This window comes from Nerophis lumbriciformis, linkage group LG09 (assembly GCF_033978685.3).
Source record: "Nerophis lumbriciformis linkage group LG09, RoL_Nlum_v2.1, whole genome shotgun sequence".
Classification (NCBI taxonomy): domain Eukaryota; kingdom Metazoa; phylum Chordata; class Actinopteri; order Syngnathiformes; family Syngnathidae; genus Nerophis; species Nerophis lumbriciformis.
The window spans coordinates 25,060,001-25,079,997 of record NC_084556.2 but is presented as its reverse complement, the minus strand read 5'-3'; the positions used below and the strand labels follow the sequence as shown (position 1 = coordinate 25,079,997).

The 19,997-nt window shown below is 41.8% G+C and overlaps 1 protein-coding gene across 7 annotated transcripts in view; it reads left to right on the top strand.

Moving 5' to 3' along the window:
- The first annotated feature begins 13,366 nt into the window (after positions 1–13,366).
- Positions 13,367–19,997, top strand: part of msi2b (musashi RNA-binding protein 2b) — a 626,013-nt gene continuing 619,382 nt past the window's right edge. For 6 of the 7 annotated variants that reach the window (XM_061962104.1, XM_061962107.1, XM_061962103.1 and 3 more), the window contains exons 1-3: positions 13,367–13,565; positions 13,871–13,911; positions 14,215–14,296. In XM_061962104.1, coding sequence (XP_061818088.1) covers positions 13,504–13,565; positions 13,871–13,911; positions 14,215–14,296 — 185 coding nt within the window. In that variant the 5' untranslated portion in view covers positions 13,367–13,503. Of the gene's footprint in view, positions 13,566–13,870; positions 13,912–14,052; positions 14,137–14,214; positions 14,297–19,997 lie in introns of those variants that run through there. The other variant, XM_061962105.1, reaches the window with a different exon arrangement.

The window sequence follows — 19,997 nt, the reverse complement described above, 5'->3', positions numbered from 1 at the left end:
CCATACTCTGAGCACTCCCCACAGGACTTCCCGGGGTACACGGTCGAATGCCTTCTCCAAGTCCACAAAGCACATGTAGACTGGTTGGGCAAACTCCCATGCACCCTCAAGGACCCTGCCGAGAGTATAGAGCTGGTCCACAGTTCCACGACCAGGGCGAAAACCACACTGTTCCTCCTGAATCCGAGGTTCGACTATCCGGCGTAGCCTCCTCTCCAGTACACCTGAATAGACCTTACCGGGAAGGCTGAGGAGTGTGATTCCACGATAGTTGGAACACACCCTCCGGTTCCCCTTCTTAAAGAGAGGAACCACCACCCCGGTCTGCCAATCCAGAGGTACCGCCCCCGATGTCCACGCGATGTTGCAGAGTCTTGTCAACCAAGACAGCCCCACAACATCCAGAGCCTTAAGGAACTCCGGGCGGATCTCATCCACCCCCGGGGCCTTGCCACCGAGGAGCTTTTTAACTACCTCGGCAACCTCAGCCCCAGAAATAGGAGAGGCCACCACAGATTCCCCAGGCCCTGCTTCCTCATAGGAAGACGTGCTGGTAGGATTGAGGAGGTCTTCGAAGTATTCGAAGTATTCCCTCCACCGATCCACAACATCCGCAGTCGAGGTCAGCAGAGCACCATCCCTTAAAGTTTAATGGCTTTCTAAATACACTGAGACAAAGTCTAAGTTCATTGGGTTCTTCATGGTGTTTTTGAAACTGCACCATTTTTTACCTCAGAATTTTCAACTAACTTGAAGTGTTTTGCCAAGAGGTTTATTTGTAATACATACATTTTCAGAATGTGCTTATCATGCCACGATTTTTCCAGTCCGGCCAGCGTGGGAATAGATTTCCCTCCATGCGGCCCCTGAGCTAAAATGAGTTTGACACCCCTGCTGTAGTCTAAACAGAAGGGCACTGCAGGACCTGCAGTGAGCAAACTTGTCCAAAAGATAGCGCCATAGCACAAACATTAACGTACCATTTAAGTGTCTTTGATTGTTTTGTTGATACCTATTTGTATTAACCTGACTCTCTCCAGATCCTTGTAGTTAGCTGAGCTCCACACAAGGATCTGGGCTCAAAGGCAATGCAAACTCCTTCAAGATAGCAAAAATAATGTACCATACAGGACCGCCGGGCGGGATTTCATAGATGTGACGTAGCGCCGAAGCGACTTGTTTGTTTCAAACAACAATGGCGGCACACAGCGAGGAGTCGTGTGCTGACATTGATTCTGCTATTGCAACTGTTCTGTCGAATCTATATAATATTAATTCTTTAAAAGATGAACAGAGAACGGTTTTGAAGGCATTTATTAACTTTTTGCTCTGTCATTATCCAATGTATCGGCTGTTCTGTTTTGGATTTCCCAGCGTCACTCTCATCAGCGTCACGGGTTGATTTCAGTGTGTTAAATTGTAAATGCAAAAATCTGCCAATGTGTTTACACGGGTCCAAGTGTCTCTATGCCAACGTAGAGTTATAGTGTTTTTATTACAATATATTTAATTTGCTGCAAAAATGTTAAACTCTCTCATAAAATTGGAACTGAACTCAGGGGCCAGTCTGGTGTCAGGCTTAAAGGTCCTGTGTTTGTCCTTGCTTTTCCCGTTGGTTTGATGCTGGACTTTGATGATGCTGGAGGAAAATGATACATTTTCTGATCAAATATTGGGAATTAACGCGGTGGTGGTTGAAGTCCACACAGGAATTCACCTTCAAATTAACATTAATTAACTTGTGGATGAATTGCTGACCAAGGGCATTCCAGCTACTGAAATCATAATGTGTCCCAAAGCCAGACAACACACCACTGAAAAAAATGATGGTAGTCCAGAGAAGTCCTGTGTTGGTTGATCAGAAAATGTTACGACAACAAGGCAGTGATGATGGCCTCCAGGTCCATGCAGAGCTTCTATCGCATGGCAAGCAGAACCAAGTTACGGACCTTGAGTTAGATGTCTTTGATGTTGTCATCACAAATTCCTGGATTCAGTCTGACAGCAAAGTGTTTAAATAATCAGCAAACAATGCTGAACAGTTCCTGGACTTTAAACTACAGACAGTAAATGACCTGTTGAACTAAAGGGAGAGAACCACACTGGCAGAAAAGCAGATGACAGTGAGGAAGGCGAAGAAGAATGTGTGCCAACCATCAGAGAAGTCCATAACCAGAAGCTTTGATAAGAAAATATGGCGCCAAGTACATGTCAGAGTAAGTAAAGTGCAGCCATGCCGAAACTAAGGTTTCAAGGGCCAAACATACCGTACATTCTGAACTATAAGGCGCTTCTTTTTTCCTACACTTTGCATCCTGTGGCTAGTGGCTTATAAAACGGTCCGGCAATTTTTTCTTCGCTGATGGCCATACAAATATAACCTGACTCTCGCCAGATCCTTGTAGTTCGCTGAGCTCCACACAAGGATCTGGGACTTCTCAATAGGAGATGTATTTCAGAAGGCGGGGCCTTGTAAAAAAAATCATTGTATGTGATTGGATAAACCACTTTTCCGTGATCTTGAATGACATGCTACTTCAACCACTCACACTGAAATCAACCCGTGATGCTGATGAGAGTGACGCTGGGAAATCCAAAACAGAACAGCCGATACATTGGATAACGACAGAGCAAAAAGTTAATAAATGCCTTCAAAACCGTTCTCTGTTCATCTTTTAAAGAATTAATATTATATAGATTCGACAAAACAGTTGCAATAGCAGAATCAATGTCAGCACACGACTCCTCGCTGTGTGCCGCCATTGTTGTTGCTACGGGCGGCACTTGGCGGAGTGGAGCAGCTACGGGCACTTAGCGGCGTGGTGCAGGTACAGGAACCTGCCGTGGTGCAGATACGGGAACCTGCCGTGGTGCAGGTGCAGGAACCTGCCGTGGTGCAGGAACTGAAGCTTGGCGTCGTGGTGCAGGAACTGGAACCTGTCGTGGTGCAGTTACTGGTACCTGTCGTGGTGCAGGTACTGGTACCTGTTGTTGTGCTTGGCGTGGTGGAGCTTGGCGTGGTGCTAGCCTAGAAGCTAGTGCTAGCCTTGAAACTGCTGGTACCTGGCGTGGTGCAGTTTCTGGTGCTAGCCGTGGTGCTGTTGCTAGCCTTGGAGCAAGCCGTGGTGCTAGCTTTGGCGCTGGTGCTAGCTTTGGCGCTGGTGCTAGCCGTGGAGCAGCTAACCATGGAGCAGCTAGCCGTGGTGCTAGCCGTGGTGCAGCTACTGGTGCTAGCTGTGGCTTTGGCTTTGGCGGAGGTGGCCTAGCTGGGGGTTGTGGCTTGGCAGGCCGAAAGTCCGGTGGTGGCAGCCGGGCCGGAGGTTGCGGCTTAGCCGGCCGAAAGACCGGTGGTGGCGGCCGGGTTGGAGGCTGTGGCTTGGCAGGCCGTAGAACTGGTGGTGGCGGCCGTGCTAGAGGCTGTGGCTTGGCATGACGCAGCTGAGCCACCCCACTAGTACCGTTCCCGGCCCTAGCCCCCCCCTCAAGGAGCGGATACCAGACGCGCTCCCCGCGGTCTGGAACCGTTTTTAGGGATAGGGTGGAGAGAGGTCAGGAGGGGGGCAGAATCCTCCCCTTTAAATTGTCCAAATTGTCCTCTTTTACCCACCTGGGTTTTAGTGGATGAAAAAAAAAGAAACATGTTGTGACGTGGACGTGGCTTGAGTCTTGGGGGGCGGGGCATGAAATTGGGATGGCTGTGACTGACTAGACCTGATTTCTAAAAACATATCTTGGAAATGTTTAGTTATGGACATGGATTCTTTAGTTGGGAGCGGTTGACAGAAAAGAGATTTGAGGAAAAAAAAATCTTTGTCTGTGATGTCATCCTCTGGTGATGGCGTGACGTCATCCTGGAGCAGCCGGGCTGGCAGCAGCCTGCTTCCGCCCGGAGGGGGAGGAGCTTGCGGGAGTGACGTTTCCTGACGGCTCGCGGAAGTCTTCCCAAACGTCCTTTGTCTTCCGCTGCTGGGGCGACGTGCCAACGTCGTGGGGCCACACGGAGTTCAATGGTACCAGTTGTCCATTTGGCCCCCACATCAGGTCTCTGCGCTCCACGGAGGAGTAGCGCAGCGTTTCCTCCTTCATCGCGCGCAGGACCTCCCATGCTCCCTTGTCCAACTTTCTCGCGGAAATTTTTTTTTGAGCTGGCGACATTCTGACAATACGTGGACTATGGGTTGTTCGTTTTCCAGAGATGCAAGTAAAGCTGGATCTGACATGGCTTGGAGGTGAGTACATATTTATTTTAACACTAACAAACTACAAAAAAGGGAGCAAACAAAAGGCGCGCACAATGGTGGAGAACAAACTTGACTAATGAAACAAAAACTAGCACTTAGGCAGACTATGGGCAAGAAACAAAAACACTTACTGTGACATGAAACAATCAGCATGAACTATGGTAGCAGAGTTAAGATAATGTCCCCAGACGGACTGCCTGGCAACTGAAAGCTTAAAAAATAGTGGCATGATTACAACAGGTGCGTGTGTCCAAATGAGTCCGGTGCGTGAGTCCAAATGCATGACAGGTGAAACCAATGAGTAGTCATGGAAACAAAAACAATGAAGCGTAAACAGAAACTGAAGAGTCCAAAAACAAAACATAACTAAACAAAACAAAACATGATCCAAAAGACAGGACACCCAGATCATTGAAGGTTATCTGTGTGACATAATACTGTACACAACGTCATGCATATTCTCATGTTATGTGCAAGCTTACAGAATTGATTCCGTGGGAAAAATATCCATATTCCTTAATAATGAATATAGATGTGAAAGGTCGTGCCTCAGAGTCAGCAGCAAGGATGTAATTGTTAAATCTTGAACCTTTTTTGTTCAATTTGGACTTGCTTGAACACAGGTTTAAAAGCTCAGGAGATTTACTCAAATAATCAGCTAACCCTGTAAACTAAAATTAGGTAACATTTTGTGCAGCACAAACTCTGCTGGTAAGTATGTTACAAGCTGCTTTTGAATTGTAGTGATTGGCATTATTGATTTATTGGGGTAAACATGTTTTAATTTCATCATGTACATGGCCTGGTTAATTAATACAGGCTTGCAGCAGAAATATATTGTAGCTCTCAACAAAAAAAGGGTCATGTATATACCTAGAAACCCATTATGTGCATATATTTTTCAAATTCACTCACGCCAGATCACCCAAGAATACCAACATCACTACTTTAATTATGTTATCTCTTTCAAAATCATAACTAAATGTTGCTTTTATATTGTTTTTCAATGGCAACCGACACAATGTATACCACCAGGTATCTTCATGCGTCCTAATGTGCAAATACATGAACGTAAACCTGCAATGACCCTCAGTAGAGCACAGACCATCTGCCAAAGTTAAACAACTCAATATTAAAGGTCCCCTATTTACCGTTACAGACTTTTCTCACTGTAATAGCTATTCCTAGAGCCACCAAACCAGAGAAAGATGTATCATCTCCTTCCCCTGTTTGAGCCACATTTTTAAAGAAGAGATGCTCATGTGGTCAGTCTTGAATTTCCATAGTTTTATAAAAACATGAACGAAAAACAATCCCTGACCTACCAAGGCTATAAAAGCCGCCAGATGTATGTGCCCAACAGTTCTTAACAAAAGAAGAAGAAGCAGGCTTCGCCACACATTTTAAAAATAAACCTAGATATCTGACCTGTCAAAATGTATTATAATTTATTTATTATCATGTTAAAATGTGTGGTGCACATAGCTATGCTAGTGTCGCTAACATTTGTGTTCTACACCACTCCTTAATGTTATGTCAACATATGGCATAGATCACTTTGAACAAACGCAGCATTACAGTGTACAGTACATGTAAAAGGTGGAAAAGCAATTATTAGGTTCCCTCCAGGTACTCCGGCTTCCTCCCACCTCCAAAAACATGCACCTGGGGATAGGTTGATTGGCAACACTAAATTGGCCCTAGTGTGTGAATGTGAGTGTGAATGTTGTCTGTCTATCTGTGTTGGCCCTGCGATGAGGTGGCGACTTGTCCAGGGTGTACACCGCCTTCCGCCCGAATGCAGCTGAGATAGGCTCCAGCACCCCCCGTGATCCCGAAAGGGACAAGCGGTAGAAAATGGATGGATGGATGGAAATCTCATTGGCATTAATGCTGCAGACACACATTGGAGTGTTTCTAGTAGGAGGTTTTCTAAATCCACTTTTAAATTCTCCAAATTCCAGCCACAAGGCTAGTTTTTGGCTAACACACTTTTAATACACTCTCGTGGACCTACCTCTGGGAATCGTTGTAGGATGGTCTATTATACAATGGAACCTTTAAAGTCAACCTGACCTGTACTGTTCTACTCCAGTCCTGTAGATGACGATAACATGCATTGAGTTCCAACCGTTCTACAACAAGAAGCTCATTTTGCCTTCAGCATCTTTGAGTCATTGCATAACTTGGTCCTATTGCAAGCAGACTTCAGCAGGTTTCATCTACCTCCTTTATAAAACATGATATGCATTTGTCAAATATGTGGCATGTTTTAACATTTGTATGTGTTTTTAACACAAATGCAGACCAAAATATGTAAATACGACTGTAAAGCACATTGTCCAGGTGGTTATCGTAGAAATAAGGGGTGGGGTTCCCCAAGGCTCAATTACAGGTCCCATTATTTTGAATTTTTACATGCTGCCTCTTGGGGACGTCATTAGGAGACACAGAATCAGTTTCCACAGCCGCGCAGTTAGAATCCTCCGGCACTGACCTTTCGTTTTACCAAATACCAGTACAAAGACCCACGGTGAGGCAGACAGTACGGCCACCACCTGTAGAACAGCCTGCCAGGGAGTCTCAGGGCTGCAGGACAAACCGGTTAAAGACACACCTTTTCAATCAGGCTTCTTACTGATCATTTTAACTCTTCCCAGGTTCTTAATTTTTATTCTGTTGTTTTTAATTGTATTAATTGCTATTATTACTACTATGGTTCTCACAATTTAATGTTTTTTATTTATTTTAACTATAAAATGTTTTAATCATTTTGGTATGTTTTTTTTAAATGTTTTTATTGGAATTTCTGCATTAGGCCCACTGTATATTATCATAAAGAAGATGATTTGTTTTATACACACAAGCTTTTGACTGTTAAATATGTTTATCTTCTTCTGTGTTAGTTTTGTAAAGGTTAATAGGGTTGTCCCTCGTTTATCGCGGTTAATTGGGGCTGGACTTGACCGTGCTAAACACATTTCCGTTAAGTGGAATCCTAAATTATCAATCTAATATTTTCATAGCTAAAGCATAGAAAACCTGTTTACAATCTTTGAAATATGTTTTTAACATTGTAAGACCCCTCTAGACATGAAATAACACCCTTTAGTCACCTTTACATTCATTAAACCATTATGTAATGCTGTCTGAGGCTGCAGCCAATCAGTGGCCAAGATACTGAACAGCGCACTCTTAATAATTAGGTCTTATCTAAAGGGCAATACTACTGTATTCATGTTAACATTCAAGCTAGTAAATGAGTACTATCACCGGGATAAAAAAAAAAAAAGAAGTATTAATGACCGTTTTCTGATAATTTAAATTTTAAACGGCAATATTAGGGATATCAGGGTAATCGTTACATCCCTATCCTGTATATAAGAAATAAATCATGGGAGTCAAAGGGGACAAAAAAAGTCCCAGTGTATATTCAGTATATAGTCCTAACAACTCTGCAATACGGTCATCCTTTGTTCATCCATCCATTCATCCATTTTCTACCGCGTATTCCCTTCGGGGTCGCGGGGGGCGCTGGAGCCTATCTCAGCTACAATCGGGCGGAAGGCGGGGTACACCCTGGACAAGTCGCCACCTCATCGCAGGGCCAACACAGATAGACAGACAACATTCACACTCACATTCACACACTAGGGCCAATTTGGTGTTGCCAATCAATCTATCCCCAGGTGCATGTCTTTGGAGGTGGGAGGAAGCCGGAGTACCCGGAGGGAACCCACGCAGTCAAGGGGAGGACATGCAAACTCCACACAGAAAGATCCCGAGCCCGGGATTGAACTCAGGACTACTCAGGACCTTCGTATTGTGAGGCAGATGCACTAACCCCTGTTCCACCGTGCTGCCCTCCTTTGGTCATAAAGCGGTTAATTGGGACCGGACATGACTGAGATATAATGATTTCTGCTAAGTAAGATTAATATTTAGAAAGATATATTTTCATAGTTAGAGCATAAATAACTGTTTTTGACCTTCTAAAAATGTTTTTAAATTAATTAGAGCCCTCTAAACATGAAATAACACCCTGAAGCCAGTTACCTTTATACTCAATTCGCCAAATATATTAGCCTTGAGTTGGTCTACTGTAGATTACAGTATTTACCAGTTGCCATGAATTGATTAACGTGGTCCCCGACTTAAACAAGTTGAAAAACTTATTCGGGTGTTACCATTTAGTGGTCAATTGTACGGAATATGTACTGTACTGTGCAATCTACTAATAAAAGTTTCAATCAATCAATCAAAGTCCAGAGGATCCTCCAAGCGTCATTGCTATGGCCGTCACCCGACCACTACAACATGGCTACGGCGTGAAAATACTTCTTCAAATCCTGGATAATTCTTCCAAGTTAGAACTGGGCTTTGAGTGCTGAAACCATAGTGGTGCGTTTTTCTGCAGTCGTAGCTACTACCATTAGCTGTGTTATTAGGTTTTTTGTTTCAGCGTTGCGTATCTGCGTTATCATTCTACATAAATCAAAGCAGTGTTATTGATGTCGAAGATAAAGTGCATTAAAAGGCCTCATCTCCACTATGACCGTCAGTTGCTGATAGCTGACAATTCAAAGTAGACTCAGCTAGCCTGAAGTTCTGAGTGTCCGATGCTATGTCCAACTGTTGTCGTTCTTCATTGCTTACATTAAAGACTCGCCAATGTGGAGATGTGTTATTGATGAAGCAAGGGTTGAAAATGAAGTGCATCAAAAAGTTGTTCAGCCGAAAGTTAATTTGAGATTGATAATAGTTACAGATGCTACCTCAGTAGAAACATTCAAGTCTCACTTTAAACCCAATTTATATACTCCAGCTTTTAGATAGACCAATTTTAGACCAGCTGATCTGCCGTTTTTTTTGCTCTCTTCTGCTGGGAAAGGATACCAATTGGCCATGGATCATTTCTGGAAAATTACCAGTCTGGATTAGTGACCTGGGGAGGACCACTCTTCGATGCACAGCTTTGGGCTGACCTGGCTGAGCCCGGAAGAAAATCTCTCTAAGACAGTGCTTCTCAAATATTTTCTGATACGCCATCCCCCCACCCCCCTGCTGAAAAGAAAAGGTTTTGCGCCCCCCCACCACGCTCCATCCTTAACTATGAATAGTATAATTTGTCAATAAAATTGTTATAACTATACCTCTGCATAATATTGTACGCTTATCAACATAAAAGGAAACAACACACAGGTCTGTCCTCGTCTTCCACCGCGTGGTTGTGAAGCCAAGTGGTACATACGTTTCATTCTATTCTGGTACGGCAAAAAAAACATGTTCCCCGCGGTCACACGGCATCGCTCCACACCCCCGCCACGGGGGCCCGCCCCACTTTTGCAGAAAGACTGCTCTAAGACTATCTGTTGGCTTACCAATAGACTGGACTCCCACATTATCTATCAATTTAACAATTCAATATTTGTACCCACTGGACGTCAATTGCAGCCGATTGCGGTCTCTTCTCAAGGTTTCTTCTTTTACCCCAGCTGGGGTCTTTTGAGTTTTTCTTTGCCCTTAAGTGGGTTTAGATCAGGAGATGTCATTGTGAATTTGTAAAGCCCTTTGAGACACTTGTGATTAAAGGGCTATATAAATACGATGGTGAAGGTAAAGTAGCACTAAAATTAGTAGTTTAACACTTCACCTAGAAATTGAACTTGGCTTAGTGAATATTTTTCAGAACAACGTAATTATTAGAAAAAGAGATAAATACTAACTTCACTGTAGTACAGGGGTTCTTAAACTTTTTGATCTCGGTTCCAACTTTTTCATTATATAGGGGCCCACTCAAATATTAACACTGAACTAGTAAGCTTACTCTTGATTTAATGTGTATTCAATAATTATATCTAACCTACTTGCAGTTTATAACCTTGTCAAATTATATGAAAGCATGTGTGTACCATAAAGATTATTATTTATTTAACACATTGTCTGTCTATCTGTGTTGGCCCTGCGATGATGTGGCGACTTGTACTTGTACCCCGCCTTCCGCCTGAATGCAGCTGGGATAGGCTCCAGCACCCCCCGTGACCTCGGAAGAGACGAGCAGTAGAAAATGGATGGATGGATAAACCTTAGGCTGATGAGAAAAACATGTACCAACCAAATGTACTGTATAAGAAGGGACTCATAAATAACTTATGAAAAATACATTTACATACAGTTATGTTGTGCTAAAATAAATAAACTTAAATTATAATGAATGTTTCCTTCATAAACTGTCAATAAAATTAAAGTGTAAATAAAAATACTGATTCACCACATTAGTTATAATTTTTGCGCTTACAGACTTTAGCTCCAGACTTCTTCTGTTTGTTTAATATTGTCATTACTGCCAGGTGGTGGAAAAGTACATCAGAACTGAGTACGGACCGCAGCTGAAAAACAGATATACAGTTCACATTTTAAAAGTGATTATTTTATTTTTATTTTAAAATTTTAGCGAGGGAGAGCTGTATCCTCCCATCCATTTTCTACAGCATGTCCCTTTCGGGGTCGCGGGGGGTGCTGGAGCCTATCTCAGCTGCATTCGGGCAGAAGGCGGTTTACACCCTGAACTAGTCGCCACCTCATCACCGGGCCAACACAGATAGACAGACAACATTCACACTCACATTCACACACTAGTGCCAATTTAGTAGGGGTGTGGGAAAAAATCGATTCGAATTCGAATCGTGATTATCACGTTGTGCGATTCAGAATCGATTCTCATTTTTAAAAAGTCGGTTTTTTTTGTTTTTTTTTTATTTAATTTTTTTTTTTTAATTTTTTATTAATTAATCCAACAAAACAATACACATCAATACCATAACAATGCAATCCAATTCCAAAACCAAACCCGACCCAGCAACACTCTGAAGAACTGCAATACACAGAGCAATTGAGAGGAGACACAAATACGACACAGAACAAACCAAAAGTAGTGAAACAAAAATGAATATTATCAACAACAGTATCAATATTAGTTACAATTTCAACATAGCAGTGATTAAAAATCCCTCATTGACATTATCATTAGACATTTATAAAAATAAAAATAAATGAACAATAGTGTCACAGTGGCTTACACTTGCATCGCATCTCATAAGCTTGACAACACACTGTGTCCAATATTTTCACAAAGATAAAATAAGTCATATTTTTGGTTAATTTAATAGTTAAAACAAATTTACATTATTGCAATCAGTTGATAAAACATTGTCCTTTACAATTATAAAAGCTTTTTACAAAAATCTACTACTCTGCTTGCATGTCAGCAGACTGGGGTAGATCCTGCTGAAATCCTATGTATTGAATGAATAGAGAATCGTTTTGAATCGGGGAAATATCGTTTTTGAATCGCGTTGAATAAAAAAAAAAATCAATTGCCAATCAACCTATCCCCAGGTGCATGTCTTTGGAGGTGGGAGGAAGCCGGAGTACCTGGAGGGAACCCACGCAGTCACGGGGAGAACATGCAAACTCCACACAGAAAAGATCCCGAGCCCTGGATCGAACCCAGGACCTTCGTATTGTGAGGGGCACACACTAACCCCAGTTCCACCGTGCTGCCCCTACATACAGTTATGTTGTGCTGAAATAAATAAACTTAAATAATAATGAATATGTTTCTTACATAAACTGTCAATGAAATTAAAGTGTAAATAAAAATACAGATTCACCACATTAGTCATAATTTTTGCGTTTACAAAACTTCTCAATGACTTTAGCTCCAGACTTCTTCTGTTTGTTTAATATTGTCATTACTGCCAGGTGGTGGAAAAGTACATCAGAACTGAGTACGGACCACAGCTGAAAAATAGATATACAGTTCACATTTTAAAAGTGAATTTTATATTTTTGTTTCAAATTTTTAGCGAGGGAGGACAGTATCCATCCATCCATTTTCTACCGCTTGTCCCTTTCGGGGTTGCAGGGGGTGCTGGAGCCTCTCAGCTGCACCCGGGTGGTAGGCGGGGTACACCCTGGACAAGTCGCCACCTCATCGCAGGGCCAACACAGATAGACAGACAACATTCACACTCACATTCACACACTAGGGCCATTTTAATGTTGCCAATCAACCTATCCCTATGTGCATGTCTTTGGAGGTGGGAGGAAGCCGGAGTACCCGGAAGGAACCCACGCAGTCACGGGGAGAACATGCAAACTCCACACAGAAAATATCCCGAGCCCAGGATCGAATTCAGGACCTTCGTATTGTGAGGCACATGTACTAACCCCTGTTCCACCGTGCTGCCCCTACATACAGTTATGTTGTGCTGAAATAAATAAACTTAAATAATAATGAATATGTGTTTTACATAACTGTCAATGAAATTATAAATAAATAAATGGGTTATACTTGTATAGCGCTTTTCTACCTTCAAGGTACTCAAAGCGCTTTGACAGTATTTCCACATTCACACACACTGATGGCGGGAGCTGCCATGCAAGGCACTAACCAGCAGCCATCAGGAGCAAGGGGTGAAGTGTCTTGCCCAAGGACACAACGGACGTGACTAGGATGGTAGAAGGTGGGAATTGAACCCCAGTAACCAGAAACCCTCCGATTGCTGGCACGGCCACTCTACCAACTTCGCCAAAGTGTAAATAAAAATACAGATTGACCACATTAGTCATAATTTTTGCGCTTACAAAACTTCTCAATGACTTTAGCTCCAGATTTCTTCTGTTTGTTTAATATTGTCATTACTGCCAGGTGGTGGAAAAGTACATCAGAACTGAGTACGGACCACAGCTGAAAAACAGATATACAGTTCACATTTTAAAAGTGTTTTATTTTTATATTTTCAAAATTTTAGCAAAGGAGGACGGTATAAGATATTTAAAAGAACACGTTAAAATTACAGCACACTAACTTTTAAACTAAACAATTAGTTGAATATTTAAAAAAAAAAAAACTTTTTTTTTTTTTTTTTTTTTTTTGCCTTTTCTCCTTTTTGAAATGTTCAACAATAAAATGACAAATAGGAGACTGGCTTTCCAGATTTCCCAAACTGACGTCAATTGGATTGGTTCGGTGACAGCTCTTGGCCCCGCCCCCTCGTGATCCAAGGTAGCTGGTTGTGCGTGGAGAGAGGGAGGAGGGAGGAGGGAGGAGGGAACAGGGGGCTGAGCTGATCCCACGTGTGACGCTGTCGTTCCCGGCTCAGTAATATTCTCATAGCGGGGCTTTGCATATCTCCTGCCTGGCACTGTGTCTCTCACTCTCACGGTAGTCCCAGCCGATAGTTTTTTTGGAATAGCTATGGAAGGAGACGGGAGTCAAGCCACATCCGGAAACCTAAATGACTCACACCATGACCCCGGGTAAGAACATTTGTTCAAGCTTCGTGTTTTTTTTTTTTTTAGTGCAACATCTTGGAAGGGGACTTGGACTGGCGTGCCGGATGGATTCGTCCGACATAGTACGCACTTCGTGCCTTTTCGAGGGGGGGGCAGTTTTTACACAGCGAGAGTGTCCTCCTTCCTCCCCCCTCTGTGTTTTTTATACACCGAGCGAGACTATTATTACAGTCTCGCTTTATCCTTTAAGGTCGCTTTCAGAAGTAGTTAGTCGTCAAAATGGCCGAACTGACATCTGGACTGACTTGTGTTGTGTTTCCCCCTTACAGTAAAATGTTTATCGGTGGTCTCAGCTGGCAAACCTCACCAGGTGAGACCGTCATAGTCGTCTATTTCTTCCTCTTTCTGTTTGCATGGACGTGCGGCTGTTTGCTGACTGGCGCTTGTGTGCGAATGTGTGTGTGTGTTCACTATGGGATGTCTCAGCTGGTGTGTGTGTGTGTGTGTGTGTGTGTGTGTGTGTGTGTGTGTGACACACGTTATTCCCGATCTTCGTCCATCTCAAGTCCTCTATTCGACCCCTATGCGCAACGCGGTAATGCTGTCGTGTTTTTTTGTGTTTTGTTTGGTGTGTTTTATTATTATGACCCCCATGTGTTTCCTGTGTCCACAGACAGCCTTCGAGACTATTTTAGCAAATTTGGAGAGATAAGAGAATGTATGGTGATGAGAGACCCCACGACGAAACGCTCAAGGTAAATAAAGGGCTCGTCTACTTTTCCTCTCCAGTGCATGCAAGCGATATCGCTCTACTTTGTTTCCTTGCTTAATCCACTGCGTGTGTGTGTGTGTGTGTGTGTGTGTGTGTGTGTGTGTGTGTGTGTGTGTGTGTGTGTGTGTGTGTGCGCGCGAAAGAAAGAGAGAGCGAGTGCGTGTGGTTTCACGGCGAGCCAGATAAGCTTAAATGCTCACTGCTGTAAAGCTGCGACCGAATGCAATTTGACATTGACTTTGTGACTGCAGCACAGCGTGGCAAATAGCGTGCTCACTTTCAGTTTCTGCCACAGGACGTCCGCAACGTGGATTTAGAAATGCACGTTGTTCCTCGTTATTAAAGGGGAACTGCACTTTTTTTTGGGGTGGGGGGGGGGGGGGTGGAATTTTGCCTATCGTTCGCAATCCTTTTGGAAGACAATGACACAATATGTTTGTCTTTTTTTTCTTCCATGCACTCTAATTCAGAAATGCCAAATGTACCTGTAGTTTAATACAGTGTTTTTCAACCACTGTGCCGCGGCACACTAGTGTAAGGTGAGATATTGTCTGGTGTGCCGTGGGAGATTATGTAATTTCACCTAATTGGGTTAAAAATATTTTTTGCAAACCAGTAATTATAATCCGCAAATGTGCCGTTGTTGAGTGTCTGTTAGGGTTGTACGGTATTGGTATAGTACCGCGGTACTAATTACCGTATTTTTCGGACTATAAGTCGCAGTTTTTTTAATAGTTTGGCCAGGCTCCAGTGCGATTTCTATATGTTTTTTTCCTTTTTTATTATGCATTTTCGGCAGGTGCGATTTATACTCCGGTGCGATTTATACTCCGAAAAATACGGTAATTATTTTCGGTACTATATCACCTCTGAAATGTACTGGTCCCGCACCCCCCCCCCTCTGCCCGCGTCGTCGTCACGTCGTGACATTGCTGGTTTTACAAGCAGACAAGCATGTTGGGCGGCACACAATCACAGAGTACCTTACAAACAGACACAGTGTTTAGACAGAAAGGGAAGAACGGACGCATTTTGGCTTGAAAACTAACGATAAAGGTGAAGTTATAACACTGAAACGCCCTCAGGAAGAGGTGCTTTAACACATGGCTAGCTAGCTAGCAGCTAACGTCCATCCGCCGTCGGCAGTGTTTTAGCTACTTCTAAATCACTAATCCTCGCCTCCATGGCGACAAATAAAGTATCATCACTGCAGGACGAGGAATAGCTAAACATGCTTCACTACACGCCGTAGCTCACCAGCATCAAAATGTAAACAAACGCCATGGGTGGATCGATACCCGACATCCTCTGTATCACTTGACATCAAATACAGGCACGTATTTAATCGATACTACTATGATTACGTCAATATTTTTTGGCCTCACAACATCTTCTTTTGTTTTTTTAAATGTATATTATGTTTATAAACTCAGGAAATACGTCCCTGATCATGTAACTACTTGGTATCGAATCAATACCTAAATGTGTGGTATCATCCAAAAGTAATGTAAAGTATCAAACCAGAGAAGAATAAGTGATTATTACATTTTAACAGAAGTGTTGATAGAACATGTTGAAAGAGAAAGTAAGCAGATATTAACAGTAAATGAACAAGTAGATTAATAATACATTTTCTACCACTTGTCCTTAATAATGTAGACAAAGTAATAGAATGATAAATGATACAATATGTTACTGCATACGTCGGCAGACTATTTAGGAGCCTTTGTTTGTGTATTTACTACTAAAAGACAAGTTGTCTAGTATGTTCACTATTTTATTTAAGGACTTCACTGCAATAAGAAATATATGTTTAATGTACCCTAAGATTTTTTGTTAAAATATAGCCAATAATGCAATTTTTTTGTGGTCCCCTTTATTTAGAAAAGTATCGAAATAATTTTAGTACTGGTACCGATACCAAAATATTGGTATCATTACAACACTAGTGTCTGTACTGTCTAGAGCTCGACAGAGTAACCGTGTAATACTCTTCCATATCAGTAGGTGGCAGCAGGAGGCTAATTGCTTTGTAGATGTCGGAAACGTGGTTTGTCGTGATCACAATATGCAGACAACAGCGGGAGGCAGCGTGCAGTTAAAAAGGTATCTAATGCTTAAACCAAAAATAAACAAAAGGCAAGTGCCACTAAGAAAAGGCATCGAAGCTTAGGGATGGCTATGCAAAACGAAGCTAAAACTGAACTGGCTGCAAAGTAAATAAAAACAGAGTGCTGGACGACAGCAAAGACTTACAGCGTGTGGAGCAGCAGACGGCGTCCACAAAGTACAACCGTACATGACATGACAATCAACAACAAAATAGGAGCGCAGGACAATAATTAAAACACTACACACAGGAAAACACCAAAAAACTCTAAATAAGTCACGGCGTGATGTGACAGGTTGTGACAGTACATCTACTTTGAGACAAGAGCTATAGTGATGCATGGTTGATTATGGGTTGAATTCATATCCAACAATTTGTGTCAATATCGGTACTGAACTGTAAAACAGGGAATGTAGATTTGACGGTTAAAAAAAAAAAGTAGCAACTCAGTCGGCAGAATTTTGCAGTAAAAATAACAGTGGTACTTTTCTTCAATATATACAAATCACTGTAAAAAAATGCCATAGATTTTACGGTTAAAAATGCCAGCTGAGTCACCACAATTTAACATAAAACAACAGAGGCACAGTTTTTCAATTTACAGTAGTTTGGTGTATAAACCACCGTAAGTTAAAATTTCTGGTAACAGGGCTGCAAGTTCTTTTACTGTAAAATCTATAGATTTTTGAAATAATTTAGAGAAAATATCTAGGAGGAACTGGTTATAGAATAACACATAGAAATGGCAAAATTCTGCAGAAAATACCTTTTTTGAATTTTTTTAGGTAAAAAATGTACATAGCCTATACAACTCCTGTATATTCTAACTGAATTAGGTACACAATTGCGACAATCTCTTCTACCTTATAATGAATGATTGCTGGTATGAGGTTAAATTCGTCACTCGTTGAGTTGCATGTTAAAATTGGCTGTTTGGCCCACGGACCTTTGACACATTTTTACTTTGGCCCTTGGAGGAAAAACCTTTGGGCACCCCTGCTGTAACTTGTAAATAAATGTTAGCTAAAGTCCGCTTCAATGGAGCCTGTAAGAATCGCTGTATTTTGCCTATAAAGCGCTTAAAACATCCAAACACTTCTATCAAAGTTTTATATACACTGTAAGTATATATGTAATGTAGTAACAGGTACATTCATAATAACATGTGATATTTATGTGTTTTGCTCATTTTAAGCATACGGCAGCACATTCATTTCACAAACGCATCACGTTTGTGAAATAGCACACTTTATGAGAGCCAAGAAAAATAATAAAGTCTCACTCAGTGTACAATGTTTGCTCTCACTTGTATGCTGACTAATAGGATGTTGATATGTTCCCGTTCAGATGAAAAATGACTCATTATCCTTGCGAAGAAAAAAGTTGTGTGGAACCAAGCGTCTTTTCAGGTCTTTTTTGACATTTCCGTGTCTAAGTTGGCTGCCAAAGTGTATCATCTTCTCGATGTATGGTCACAACCTTCTATTATCAAGGTGAGAGGCATGATTTATAATCTAGAATGAACTTTCACGAGCTCAGAGGCGAGAAAGCAGCTCACCAGCTGATGATGTCAATACAGCAGCATAAGGTAGTTACCTCTCTTGATCAATGCTAAAAATAGGTCCTTAAGGTTAGTGCTTATAATAACAATATCGCTAATACTTTGTTAGTATTCAGGTCACAAGTGTTGTTGGCGCTTTTTGGATGTTTTTTTTATTGGGTTTTATAGTCGGAATAGATGCAACGATGTCATGACTTCATGGCTCCAATCGACTTCATTGTAAGCAGACTTTTATTTACATTTGTTTACAAATTAGAATCCATAAAAATAAGACATGTGTTCTTGTCTTTCATAAAGATTATGAATTATAAGCAAAATTCCAAAATAAGTGCAGTTACCCTTTAAACCAATGGGTCCGTATAGGAAACCAAAACCATTTTCCCGATAGGAAGCAATACAAATCCAATGAATCCGTTACAGGCACACATAATATTACACAGACCACTTGTGTTACACTGAGAAAACAATGGAAAATGGATAACTTTTACGTGCATTGGAAATTCAGTGAGCGGCGAGGAAGGAGAGGAGCTGCTTCAATACTTTGCAGTGACTTCTTTCTTGAATGATTCTCACCTTATTTATAAAAGTTGGCAATCAAACACATCCTCTGTACAAAACTACGGAAGATATCCAGTAGGTGTCGTATTACCATAGGGGTGCAACAGTACATCTGTATTGAACCGTTGGACCACAGAAAGAGTAGTTTTAGCTACGGTAAAGACCAGTCCACAATAAACCGTGGTTTGTTTGCTACTCCTCTGAATCAATTTTCAACAACTTCTGATTAAGAGGATCTGCACTCGACTAGTCCTCCTTGCCCAGTCGTGCAGTTGAGTGTCTCTTTCGGCAACACTATGCAGTTGCACAAATTCCTGGCGGGCTCCACAGAACACCGTGTTTTCAGGACAAGAAGGCACGAAAAATTTCAGAAAAAATATTGAATCATGACACTCAAGTATTAAACCAAACCTAACCGGGTAATTTTGTGTAGTGTTGCATTACTACGTTTTACTCTTGATTGTATGACTAGAATGCAGCTGAGATAGGCTGCAGCACCCCCGCAACCCCGAACAGGACAAGCGGTAGGAAATGGATGGATAGATGTATGGCTAGACTTACAGAGCAGCGTGATGCATTCAGTGACACTCTGGAAACAGGAACATTAAAACTCTCAGCTTTGATTGGACTATTACAGTATGCTCCAACTTTATTTGGTTCTATGAGTTATTTTCCAGCCGTATTCAATATAAAAGCCTTGATACTAAGTAGGGATGTAACAATAAATTGTAATAATGATAACCGAGGTAAAACGTCCGACAGTCAGTATTATTGTTTGAAATTAAAATTATCGAAAAAACCCCAAAGCTGATCACTTCATTTTGATAAACTCAAGAACTGAATGGCGCTAGCTCGCTAGCTTAAATGCTGACATGAAAACATGACACTTTCCCTATCAAGAAACAACATACTCCAATTTAAACGTATATTAACTCCCACCTCCAAAGACATGCACCTGGGGATAGGTTGATTGGCAAGACTAAATTGGCCCTGGTGTGTGAATGTGAGTGTGAATGTTGTCTGTCTATCTGTGTTGGCCCTGCGATGACGTGGCAACTTGTCCAGGGTGTCTTCCGCCCGAATGCAGCTGAGATAGGCTCCAACACCCCCCCGCGACCTCAGAAGGGACAAGCGGTAGCAAATGGATGGATGGATGGGATGGATTAACACATTGCTGTCTGAGCAACAAAGCTATTTAATTGTGCACATTGAACCTACAGACTGTGATCTCTTAGCCTGAATGATTGAGAATTGCGAGAGAGATGTGATTTTACGGGGCGTTCAAGGACCTCTGAACAGTGTGGGACACCAAACAAGGCCCGCTAGAAATATTAGGGAATAATTGATTTTATTTGTTACGCACTTTTCATTTAAATACATCTTTCAATGCTACCGTACAAACCAATATTAAAAAACAATAAAAGATTAGCCATTAAAACAAATACTAAAGTGAAG